Source organism: Oncorhynchus masou, chromosome 1 (assembly GCF_036934945.1).
Source record: "Oncorhynchus masou masou isolate Uvic2021 chromosome 1, UVic_Omas_1.1, whole genome shotgun sequence".
Taxonomy (NCBI): domain Eukaryota; kingdom Metazoa; phylum Chordata; class Actinopteri; order Salmoniformes; family Salmonidae; genus Oncorhynchus; species Oncorhynchus masou.
This window is the reverse complement of record NC_088212.1, coordinates 21,730,190-21,743,504: the sequence shown is the minus strand read 5'-3', so window position 1 is coordinate 21,743,504 and position 13,315 is coordinate 21,730,190. Positions and strand designations below refer to the sequence as shown.

At 41.1% G+C, this 13,315-nt stretch overlaps 1 protein-coding gene across 3 annotated transcripts; it reads right to left on the bottom strand.

The window, feature by feature from the left end:
- Positions 1 to 8,013: 8,013 nt before the first annotated feature.
- rchy1 (ring finger and CHY zinc finger domain containing 1) lies at positions 8,014 to 12,855 on the bottom strand. 3 transcript variants are annotated; one of them, XM_064960574.1, is made up of 10 exons: positions 12,768 to 12,843; positions 12,237 to 12,329; positions 11,865 to 11,984; positions 11,627 to 11,742; positions 11,358 to 11,436; positions 11,063 to 11,107; positions 10,682 to 10,740; positions 10,452 to 10,481; positions 10,179 to 10,299; positions 8,014 to 9,673 (listed from the first exon to the last, which is right to left on the bottom strand). In XM_064960574.1, the coding sequence occupies exons 3-10, from the start codon at positions 11,919 to 11,921 to the stop codon at positions 9,545 to 9,547; spliced, it is 636 nt and encodes a 211-aa protein (XP_064816646.1). In that variant the 5' UTR covers positions 11,922 to 11,984; positions 12,237 to 12,329; positions 12,768 to 12,843; the 3' UTR covers positions 8,014 to 9,544. The 3 variants fall into 3 exon arrangements, with proteins under 3 accessions (XP_064816646.1, XP_064816514.1, XP_064816580.1); XM_064960442.1 differs by lacking the exon at positions 12,237 to 12,329 and having other exon boundaries at positions 12,768 to 12,855; XM_064960508.1 differs by lacking the exon at positions 12,237 to 12,329 and having other exon boundaries at positions 8,014 to 8,873; positions 12,768 to 12,855.
- Positions 12,856 to 13,315: the final 460 nt, after the last annotated feature.

Below are 13,315 nucleotides of genomic sequence, written 5' to 3'. Positions count from 1 at the left end.
AAACTGCTCGGGGATATTGCCATAAGGCCAGTGTTGATTTTAAGAATTACATGGCTGTGATGGGAGAACTGCTGGATCAACATTGCAGTAACTCCACAATACTAAAAAAATTCAGTGGCAAGGAAGCCTATATGTAACAAAGTTGCAAACAGGATGCATGTTTTGTAAGGCCCTAAAGTAATACTGCTGAGAATTTACCAAAGCAATGAACTTTTTGTCTTTAGTGTTGTGTAAATCCAACATTGAGTACCACTCCTCATATTCAACTATAGTGGTGACTGCATCATGGGTATGCTTGTAATTTGTTAATGACAGGAGTTTCGAGCTGGGAAAAATGGTGCTAAGCACAATCCTATGGGGAAAACCTGGTCTGCTTTCCACCAGACACTGGGAGATGACTTGTCCTTTGAGAAGGACGATGACCAAAAATGAGGCCAAATCTACATGAGTTGCTTACCAAGAAGACGGTTCCTGCGTGGCAGTAAAGTTCAAGTAGATTTAACGCAAGACCTGAAAATGGTTGTCTTGCAATGCTCAACCTGTGGCAGCGCTTGAAGACTGGGCAAAGGTTGCACAACCAAGGTGTAGAAAGCTCTTAGACGTACCTAGAAAGTATTGACTGAATATTTATGCAAATACATGCTATTAAATTTCTAATCACTTTCATCAGGTGTTGTGTAGATGGGTGAGAATCTATTTTGAGCAAGGGCTGTAATGTGGAATAAGTCAAGGGGTATACATTTCTTGCGTCATACCTGTGGTATATTGACAAACGCACGGCTGAAATGCTGTTTCAGCTAATCTGCATCCAGGACCCAAACTACTTGGTTTAAAAAATGTTTACTTTTAAAGGCTTATGATTCAGAAATTAGTTTGTAGCCTTGAGTGACATGGCCTGGTGAATCACCTTTGTCAAAGCATGCTGCATTGCGTGAGAGGGCATGTGTATTTGACAGTCGCTTGTATTTTAATGTAAATGTTAATGTGCAAATTTTTGGTGGTTCCAAACTTCTATTTAATAACGATGGAGGACACTGTGTTCTTGGACCTTCAATGCTGCAGAAATGTTTTGGTACCCTTCCCCAGATCTGTGCCTCGACACAATCCTGTCTCTGGGCTCTACAGACAATTCCTTCAACCTCATGGCTTGGGTTTTGCTCTGACAACTAAGGGACCTTTATATCGTCATGTGTGTGCCTTTCCAAATCATGTCTAATCATTTTAATGTACCAAAGGTGGACTCCAAGTTGGAGATACAGTGCCTTGCGAAAGTATTCGGCCACCTTGAACTTTGCGACCTTTTGCCACATCTTTATGTTTGAAGCCTGAAATATAAAACTGTATTTTTTTATGAAGAATCAACAAGTGGGACACAATCATGAAGTGGAACGACATTTATTGGATATTTCAAACTTTTTTAACAAATCAAAAACTGAAAAATTGGGCGTGCAAAATTATTCAGCCCCTTTACTTTCAGTGCAGCAAACTCTCTCCAGAAGTTCAGTGAGGATCTCTGAATGATCCAATGTTGACCTAAATGACTAATGATGATAAATACAATCCACCTGTGTGTAATCCAGTCTCCGTATAAATGCACCTGCACTGTGATAGTCTCAGAGGTCCGTTAAAAGCGCAGAGAGCATCGTGAAGAACAAGGAACACACCAGGCAGGTCCGAGATACTGTTGTGAAGAAGTTTAAAGCCGGATTTGGATACAAAAAGATTTCCCAAGCTTTAAACATCCCAAGGAGCACTGTGCAAGCGATAATATTGAAATGGAAGGAGTATCAGACCACTGCAAATCTACCAAGACCTGGCCGTCCCTCTAAACTTTCAGCTCATACAAGGAGAAGACTGATCAGAGATGCAGCCAAGAGGCCCATGATCACTCTGGATGAATTGCAGAGATCTACAGCTGAGGTGGGAGACTCTGTCCATAGGACAGCAATCAGTCGTATATTGCACAAATCTGGCCTTTATGGAAGAGTGGCAAGAAGAAAGCCATTTCTTAAAGATATCCATAAAAAGTGTTGTTTAAAGTTTGCCACAAACCACCTGGGAGACACACCAAACATGTGGAAGAAGGTGCTCTGGTCAGATGAAACCAAAATTGAACTTTTTGGCAACAATGCAAAATGTTATGTTTGGCGTAAAAGCAACACAGCTCATCACCCTGAACACACCATACCCACTGTCAAACATGGTGGTGGCAGCATCATGGTTTGGGCCTGCTTTTCTTCAGCAGGGACAGGGAAGATGGTTAAAATTGATGGGAAGATGGATGGAGCCAAATACAGGACCATTCTGGAAGAAAACCTGATGGAGTCTGCAAAAGACCTGAGACTGGGACGGAGATTTGTCTTCCAACAAGACAATGATCCAAAACATAAAGCAAAATCTACAATGGAATGGTTCAAAAATAAACATATCCAGGTGTTAGAATGGCCAAGTCAAAGTCCAGACCTGAATCCAATCGAGAATCTGTGGAAAGAACTGAAAACTGCTGTTCACAAATGCTCTCCATCCAACCTCACTGAGCTCGAGCTGTTTTGCAAGGAGGAATGGGAAAAAATTCAAGGGGGCCGAATACTTTCGCAAGGCACTGTATGTCAAGGATGATCATTGGAAAAGGGATGCATCTGAGCTCAATTCTGAGTCTGAATAAGGTATTACATTTTATTACATTTCAAACCTGTTTTCGCTTTGTCATTATGGGGTATTGTGTTGATCAGGATTTTTGTTTTAAATGTATCAGTTTTAGTGTAAGACTGTAATGTAACAAAATGTGGAAAAGGGGAAGGTCTGAATGCACTGTATATTTTAACCTGCTCTGACTAATACTGAACATGAAGGGAAAACGGTGTAGTTGGAATAGGATCACTACCAGCCATATTTTATGATCAATTCCCCATGTACTCACATTATGCTGCAATGTGATTGCAGCTTCTCTGCTTCAAGCAAAATATGTATCGGTCTGTTTGTTTTTTCCCACCAAAGAAATAAGGTTATTCTTTTGGTTTTCTGGTTTCCTATGATTAAATAATCATTATTCCGGTGATGACTAGACTGTTTTTCATTGTTTACACAAACCACAACATGTTTAGCGTTTTGTCTTCACATTGGTTCATTTGTTCTCTAATTATTCAGTAAAGAAATCTTAATCGGTTTGCTGGATACTCTCTAATTAAAGGATTTTGGGGGGTTGAATTTGAAAGGTTATCTTCAAATATAGACAAGACTAAAGTGTAGATTGCCTTGGAAATTAGTCAAATTAATTATTGATCCCACCAACTTCTGCTTGTCTTGCATATAAACATGCCCCATTCAAACATCTGTTCATAATGTTCTTTTGATTTTAGTCTTACCTGCACAGGATATGCAGTAGGAACATCAGCTTTGAATTTCTATTCATTTTGTCTGTAAACTCCTTTTAATGCTGAAGAGGACACTCCAACTAATCAAGATCATGATTAGTGTAACAGCTTTACTAGTCTTTTCCCATAGTACTGTTGAGGGTCCAACTGAAAATTAACTACATTTTTACTTACATTTATTTTACTCTTTGAGAAATGAAGGAACATAGTGGAGATTCTAAGGACCACCCTTTATGCTTTCTATGGCGACGGTAACATCTTCCAACCCAGTGAGTGAGTGTCCTTTTTATAATTGTCATCTAATGCACCATACTGTCCAAGATTACATAAAGTGAGTGTAAAAGGTGTGCTGTTTCTCTACACCAAAATATGATTTGTATTTGTGAAAATGGGTAATTCGGAATAGGTTCTATTTTAGAACTAAGTCTTTCTTTCGAGTCATCCTCAGAGGTCATTGGTCCACCATAGACAACCCTTCAGACACCTGGAAGGAGACAGACCTACCAGACAGTTTTAACCCTAACCCAGCCCCACAATCCTCAGAAGCTGAAGCTACACAAAAATCCCTTCAAACCTACAACTAAAATCATGTCACATGCACCGAATACAACAGGTGCAGAACTTAGTGAAATGCTTACTTAGTTACAAGCTCAACCAACAATGCAGATAAGAAAATACCTAAAAAAAGTAAAATAATTCAAGAGCAGCAGTAAAATAACAATAGCAGGGCTATATACAGGGAGTACCCATAAAGAGTCAATGTGTGGGGGCACCGGTGTCGAGGTAATTAAGGTAATATGTACATGTAGGTAGTTATTAAAGTGACTATGCATAGATAAGAGTAGCAGCAGTGTGGAAGAGGGGTGGAAATTGTAAATAGTCTGGGTAGCCATTTGATCAGATGTTCATGAGTCTTATGGCTTGGGAGTAGAAGCTGTTGAGAAGCCTCTTGGACCTAGACATGGTGCTCCGTTACCACTTGCCGTGCGCTAGCAGAGAGAACAGTCTATGACTAGGGTGGCTAGAGTCTGACAATTTTTGGGCCTTCTTCTGACACTGCCTGGTATAGAGGTCCTGGATGGCAGGAAGCTTGGCCCCAGGGATGTACTGGGCCGCACGCACTACCCTCTAGTGCCTTGCGGTCAGAGGCCAAGCAGTTGCCATCCTAGGCAGGGATGCAACTTTACAGTTGCAACATGCACTCAATGTTGCAACTGTAAAACCTTTTGAGGATCTGAGGACCCATGCCAAATCTTTTCAGTCTCATGAGGGGGAATAGGTTTTGTCGTGCCCTCTTCACAACTGTCTTGGTGTGCTTGGACCATGTTAGTTTGTTGGTGATGTGGACGCCAAGGAACTTGAAGCTCTCAATCTGCTCCACCACAGCCCCGTCGATGAGAATGGCGGCGTGCTCGGTCCTCCTTTTCCTGTAGTCCACAATCATCTCCTTTGTCTTGATCTCGTTGAGGGTGAGGTTGTTGTCCTTGTACCACACACGCAGGTCACTGACCTCCTCCCTATAGGCTGTCTCATCGTTGTCAGTGATCAGGCCAACCACTGTTGTGTCATTAGCAAACTTAATGATGGTGTTGGAGTCGTGCCTGGCCGTGCAGTCATGAGTGAACAGGGAGTACAGGAAGGGACTGAGCACGTGCCCCCGTCTTGAGGATCAGCGTAGTGGATGCGTTGTTACCTACCCTTACCACCTGGGGGCGGCCCGTCAGGAAGTCCAGGATCCAGTTGCAGAGGGAGGTGTTTAGTCCCAGGGTCCTTAGCTTAGTGATGAGCTATGAGGGAAATATGGTGTTTACAGCTCAGAGTTCAATTAATAGCATTCTCACATGTGTTCCTTTTGTCCAGGTGTGAAAGGGCAGTGTGGAGTGCAATAGAGATTGCATCATCTGTGGATCTGTTGGGGCGGTATGCAAATTGGAGTGGGTCTAGGGTTTCTGGGATAAAGGTGTTGATGTGAGTCATGACCAGTCTTTCAAAGTATTTCATGGCTACAGACGTGAGTGCTACCGGTCGAAAGTCATATAGGCAGGTTACCTTAGTGTTCTTGGTCACAGGGACTATGGTGGTATTACAGACTCAGACAGGGAGAGGTTGAAAATGTCAGTGAAGACACTTGCCAGTTGGTCAGCGCATGCCCGGAGCATATGTCCTGGTAATCCGTCTGGCCTTGTGAATGTTGACCTGTTTAAAGGTCTTACTCACATCGGCTGCGGAGAGCGTGATCACAGTCATCCGCAGCTGATGCTCTCATGCATGTTTCAGTGATACTTGCCTCCTCAAAGCGAGCATAGAAGTTATTTAGCTCGTCTGGTAGGCTTGTGTCAATGGGCAGCTCTCAGCTGTGCTTCCCTTTGTAGTCTGTAATCGTTTGCAAGCCCTGCCATATCCGATGAGCGTCAGAGCTGGTGTAGTACGATTCGATCTTAGTCTTGTATTGAGGCTTTGCCGGTTTGATGGTTCGTCGGAGGGCATAGAGGGATTTCTTATAAGCTTCCGGGTTAGAGTTCCGCTCCTTGAAAGCGGAACTCTAACTTTTTAAAAGACCAAGTAACTGGTGCTTCCTGCTTAAATTTTTGCTATCAGGAGGATAGAATTATGGTCAAATTTGCCAAATGGAGGGCAAGGGAGAGCTTTGTACACATCTCTGTGTGTGGAGTAAAGGTGGTCTAGAGTCCCCCCCCCTGGTTGCACATTTACCATGTTGATAGAAATTAGGTAAAACTGATTTAAGTTTCCCTGCATTAAAGTCCCCGGCCAATAAGAGTGCCGCCTCTGGATGAGCATTTTCCTGTTTTCTTATGGTGGTTTTAGTGCCAGCATTGGTCTGTGGTGGTATGTAGACAGCTACGAAAAATAAAATACAGATAAACTCTGTAGGTAGATAGTTTGGTCTACAGCAGGTATACCCAAACTGGGGTTTGCCATCGGGGGTACGCCAATAGACGCCTCACAAATCCTCAACTGGCAGCTTCATTAAATAGTACCCGCAAAACACCAGTCTCAACGTCAACAATGAAGAGGCGACTGTGCAAATCTGCCTAGAAGGCTAGTACCCAATGAAAAAGCTATATCTCAGACTGACCAATAAAAAGAAAAGATTAAGATGGGCAAAAGAACACAGACACTGGACAGCATCCCGGAGTCGCCTCTTCACTGTTGACGTTGAGACTGGTGTTTTGCGGGTACTATTTAATGAGCTGCCAGTTGAGGACTTGGGAGGCGTCTATTTGGCGTACCCCCGACGGCAAACCCCAGTACATGTCTTCTTGCTCAGTTGTGCACCGGGGCCTCCCACTCCTCTTTCTATTCTGGTTGGATCCAGTTTCTTGGCAATTTCTCACATAGAATAGCCTTAATTGTTCAGAACAAGAATAGACTGATGAGTTTCAGAAGAAAGGTCTTTGTTTCTGGCCCTTTTGAGCCTGTAATCAAACCCACAAATGCTGATGCTCCAGATACTAAACTAGTCTAAAGAAGGCCAGTTTTATTGCTTCTTTAAATCAGCACAATAGATTTCAGCTGTGCTAACATAATTGAAAGAGGGTTTTCGAATGATTAATTAGCCTTTTCAAATTATAAACTTGGATTAGCTAACACAACGTGCCATTGGAACACAGGAGTGATGGTTGCTGATAATGGGCCTCTTTACACCAATGTAGATATTCCATTTTTCTTTTAAATCTGCCGTTTCCAGCCACAATACTCATTTACAACATTTCTGATAAATGTGATGTTATTTTAAATGGACAAAAAATGTTGCTTTTCTTTAAAAAAAACAAGGACATTTCTAAGTGAACGTTGGCTAAAAGTACAGATGGCAAAGGGAGATTTGCCACTCGCCACCTGATCCTCACACGGCACCCCGATCTCTTTCCGTGAAATCTCAGTTTCTTTCTCCAGCGAATGATGGGGATGAGGGCCTGTTCGGGTGTTGAGTACATCCTTACCGTCAAAAATAATTTGTCCAATACGAGGTGAGTAATCACTGTTCTGATGTCCAGAATCTCTTTTCGGTCATAAGAGATGGTAGCAGCAACATGTACAAAATAAGTTACAAACAATGCGAAAAAATTAAATAAAATAGCACAGTGGGTTAAGAGCCAATAAAACGGCAGACATTATTTCCGGCGCTATCTTTCATGAATCAGCAGATTCAATAAAATGCCCAGAAAATGAGTATTCTTCACAACACCCAGTCATCATCGCAGTGACTGATTTTCCTAGTCTGACTTCTGATGGTGGCACAACAGCTCTGCCATCAGTCACTGACATAATCACGTTCCAAGAATTCCATGTGGGCACAACTCCTCACCTAACCCCATACATCATTGGGCCCACTCCTCCCCCAGTCTCTTCAGTACTAACTCGGCAGCCAGTTCTATTGGGAACCACTGACGGCAACACGTCTGCGGTGCCAGTTTGCTTTACTGTATACATAACCAGCCCTCAGCTAGTTCCTACCAGAGGAGATAACATTTAAAGCTTATACAAAAGCAGGCAATAATGATTTATTCCCCCATGTTTCCAGTCTGTATCAGACTGTAAATTTGTATAATTTGTTGGACTTTCTATACATTTCACAGAATGTTAATTGCATTTGTTTTTATAAAGAACACGTTACCACCACTATTCACTATTTATTTTGGGATAACTGACACAAATCTGAAATTACATTCATCACAATCATGGGTATTTATTATAAGTTAAGTTAAAATGTCACTGAATCCCAACACCCACATCAATGAATGACACCAATGGCAATACAGATGCAATATTTTCAATCTCCACTTCTCGCCTTTTTTTGAACAACAGTAACAACAATATGAGTTAAGCATGGAGTGAGATATAGTTGCCAACAGCCATTGTCTAACTGCAGTATTTATTCAATAATTGACATACATGTGTTATTCATGATAATCCACAGGACTAAGTAAAATGTATATTCAGCTCATACATGGAATGAACACGATTTGATGTTACACAGTATATAAAATATTTTTGTTAAATACCTGAGTTTTACAAATAAACATTAAATCCCATTACTATTGTAAAATGTCAGTCAAACATTTAGTTAGGCTTTTAGACATGCAAAGCCGCTCAAACATTGGTAAACTCCTCACAAACCATATACAAAAAAAAAATATATATACACATTTTGTGAAAGCGTTATTATTGACAAATAGGAATCCATTCCAACTTGGGACAAAATGGGAAATTAAATTGTGTGGCTGACTATATTAGATATTATAGGCATCTGATTTCCACATTAAAGACATACTCCGGTACTTTGGCAACTAAGAAAGTATTTTTAAACATCCCGCTTTGGACTGGATGTGTCAATGTATAGTTCATACATGCATAATCTATGAGCAGAATTACTGTCTTACCTTAATTAGCGACGAAATCTCTAGTTTGAAAGCAACTGTTTTCTTGAAGCTGTTCCACTCCATTTTCCCTCCATTTCCCCCCAAGTGGGCCAACCGCCTAGCAATTTGAATTTGAGTCAATAAGTTTCAGCCCCTCACATTTGAGTGACAGCCAACAAGAGGTCTGCCCAGCATTATCCAATGAGGTTGCAGGGCGGGCCCAACGGCTCACCAAACACAGCAAAGAGCAATGATGTGGTGCACATATCTGCACGTCACACAGTGCACAATTTTCGGGGACCACTTTTGGCTAGCGAGCTCTACTTTCAGCTACTGCTACTTTCAACTACTGGTTAAAAAGTAAACAAAAAGTACCGGAGAATCTATAAGAAAATTAATTCCTCATTCACAATTCTCTTCTGCTGGCTTTTTATCTGAGAAACAAATAGTTCAATAGCAATGGCTTTTTAATGGGTATGTAATAACAGAAATTCAATCCAAAAACTACTGTACAACACACTAGACTGTGGATAAAAGTTTAGGACCCCAAGTACTTGGAACCAGGTTCTGGAACCCAGGCATGACTAACTGTACTCTTGGCAGAGCAACGTTGGGAAAGATGTGGATAGTATAGTTAAGTCTGTGTAGACTGGGGAAGTAGGGTGGAGTAGAGATAACTATGGGGTGGACTCCTAATGTTTTCTCCATAGAATTATAATTATAGATATTCTAATTCTATGGTTCTGGCACTGGGGACTGGGGCTTATGCTCTGGCTGTGGCTCCTGGGGCTATGGCTCCTGGAGCTGCTGTATCAGTCCCCCATCCTGTGCTGTGTTGTAGGACCCACAGCCACTGCACTTCATTCCCAGAACATGAAAAGGCACTGTACAGTGGGTTTGGCAGTCATTACAAATGATCTACAGTTAGGGAAAAGGAGAGAGGAAAGGCTGAGCAAACCATATCATGAGGCAGAAGTAGTGCTCACTACTGAAACTTCAAAAGGGAAGTTTAAATATCCCTCATATACAAGCTTGAAGTGACTCACATTAAATAATCCAATGTAAATCTACACCAGATCAGGGTAGTCACAGTATCCCAGAACACAAGGGACCACAAGAGGTCAGCATGTTTTTTGTTTGTTGTAAAGTTCCATTTCACATTCAAAGTGAATACATGTGTGTGTAACAGTTTAACTTTAGTCCGTCCCCTCGCCGGGCTCGAACCAGGGACCCTTTGCACACATAGACAACTGACACCCATGAAGCATCGTTACGCATCGCTCCACAAAAGCCGCGGCCCTTGCAGAGCAAGGGGAACCACTACTTCAAGGTCTCAGAGCAAGTGACGTCACCGATTGAAACGCTATTAGTGCGCACCACTGCTAACTAGCTAGCCATTTCACATCGGTTACATGTGTCATACCTTCACAGTGGCATCCTGGTATTCAGTGGGCATGGGTGACTGAGCCATATCTTTGTCCATCTGCTCCCAGGAGTCCTCCATATTCCAGGCCGAGTGCATACAGAGTGGGCAGCGATATGCACTGAAGAGAAAATATAGAGGCAATATTCCTGGTCACACTGATCCCTGCTTATATGAAAGTCATGCAGATTATATGATTTATAAGTTATTGAAAGTAATTAGGATTCATATATGATTAGTAGCACAATATTTGAAAAGGAATAGGGACATTACCCAGTTCGGACCATGTCATCAAAGCAAGTTCTGAAAAACAAAGAAAACCAGTGAACATTCTAAAAATCGTTCCATAGACCAGAAGACAAGAGTAAGTAAGACTCCACTAATGCACCTGCTGTATCAGCCATCAGATTAACAGTGGCATCAATGCAATCTTTTTTTTGGGGGGGGGGGTCATATAGGCTAATGACAATGGTTTTGAGAGTGTTATGAAGAAAATGTCATACTTGTGTAGAAGATGGCCACACGGAAGAACGTGAGCTCCTATTCTTGATGTGTGCATATCCTTAGTTAGAGAAGACAAAACATTATGTATGTATTGATTATAAACTGTATGAGGAAAAGTACTTAAGAAATTGTCAAATACAGGTTGTGAATTCCTATAAAACAATATTGTACACCAAGTATACCAAACATTAGGAAAACCATCCAAATATTTAGCAGATTTGACAAGTGACATCAATAAGGGATCATAGCTTTCACCTGGTCAGTCTATCATGGAAGAGCAGGTGTTCTTAATGTTTTGTACACTAAGTGTATACTAAACTACATAATAAAAGTGAAATGCACAGCAATCGTTTAACTGATCTTACTATTCATTAACTTACCTCCATACACACTGGGCAGTTCTGTCTTGAAACATTTTCAACACACTGAAACAAAAAAAAACAGTCTTGTACAGATAAATTAAGTGAAAGACAAGAGCAATGGCATTAGAAGTATTGTATTGGGGCAATTCCATGGTAACGTAATTACGCCGAGACTCAGAATTTTCACATAAATATATATGCCAAACAAAAACCATTGATTTTAGAGTTGTACTCAGCGTAACTCCATGACCATGGAATACCATTTACAGACCAGACAGATATAATAACGGTCATAGCGGAGGTTGACAATCACCTTGTGATTTCCTTGTAGATCACTGGCTAAACAGAGATTGCACTTCTGACAGTGGAAGTATTTCTCCCTTGGTCCAATCCTGCAGGAGTACATAACATGACCGTACATATTTGATATGCTATTCAAGTGTTTTAAGACACCAATATTTGCAAATAAAATGGAAATCTAAAATATGCCTGAGGTCAGAAGCTGGTCAGATATATCAGATGATGAACTTGGGTGAACTATATATGGAAATGTATATGTCAAACAACAAGACATTTACTCACCTGCATATTCCACAGGGCTGACAGTGATACTGCTTCTTGTCTTTATCAAACAGGTGACAGATATCACAGTAATAGTCCCCAAATGTAACATTACACTCCTGGCAGGTTTTTTGTGCCTGAAAGAAGAACCAGATGTAAGAAATTAAATGGGACAAACAATGGGACCATATTGATATGTTGAATGAACAGTATAGATGGGACTCAGAGACTGACAACAGTTCCCCTCTAACATAATTACCTGCTGTACTGTGTTGCAGACTGAGCACTGCACCTCTTTGACCAGGAAGCGGTCCATTTGATGGTCCTCTTCAGCATCATGACACAGGCGACAAACATACGCTTTACCACAACATGGAGCCTGGGGGACATAAACAAGTTTGGGCTGGGTTTGAGAAACAAACCAACACATTCCATGGGGGACTGTGCCTTTTCCTTCCACACACCACACCTTTGGAACTCCTTCCTGACAACCTCAGAGCTGTTCAGACTGTAGGCTCTTTTAAAGCAGGCCTTAAGAACCTTCCTCCAATACGTTTATTGTTGCTTTTATGATATGATATATATATATATACATACTTATTTTATTATTAAAAATTGAATTTATTATTACATTAATTTGACTGACAGTTGTTGGTGATCATGGTACTTGATAGTCCCAAGAACCATGAGGGTTGCCTCCTCTTCATGATGATAGATGTTAACCCTACAATTACAATGAATTATACTTCTATGATGCAACTTAGCTAAACATTCTGCTCATGTGCATACATTCATTTACAGTAACGTTAGCTGACAAACGTTGATTTAAGACCATGACAAGCCGATCGCTAGCTAACGTTATTCAGATGGCTAGCTTTATACGAATGATACCAAGCAAACTAATGTTACATTAATGTAAAATACAAAAACAATATTAACACCTTTACAATTCCTGATTCATGACCTAACATATTTCAATGTCCTCTTCAGACAGCTAACGTTAGCAATTTAGCCAGCAACCGAACGCACTAGCGTGCTAGTAGCTAGCTATATAGGTCTGGTATGACTGTGCAAACCACGTTAGCTATTATAAAGCAGGGAACATGAACAAGACAATCAATAACAGTCTTAATATCTCGTCGAAATAAAAACAATTTCTCACTTTCAAAAAACAGCTGCGTATGTAGTGATCACATCCAACAGGAGCAGCCATTTTTCCATTTATGACTGTTTCTTCTTTATTTTCTCGTATGAGCAGCTCTTGAGCGCATTACTGCCACCTAACGCGCTGGAGGGGCGCTTATGGCGCAACTCTCTGCAACGCTGGCTGCAAACCGGATCAAATTAACGTCTAATTTGACTTTTCGTAGCAAGTTAGTAGAATTTATGCAGGTTAAGGTTAGGAAACGAGTTAGGGATAGCTAAAATAAAATACAAAAATCAACTTTTGATGTTCATTTTACAAAGTCCCTTCTAGCTATGACCCTGCAACCTCTCTGGTTTGCAACCCTCATGAAAATAACTTGGTTCAGGCAACCCATTTGTTCAGAACAGGCATCACAATTAGTCAGGTTTTCCTCCAACAAAATAACAATTTAACCTTCTAACGTCTGATAGGCAAGCTGTTTTGTGGTATCAGAAAATCAATTTGCTTCAGAAAGTAGTGGTCCTGCCACAAGGGGGTACTGTTTACTTATTATCATAGGCCTA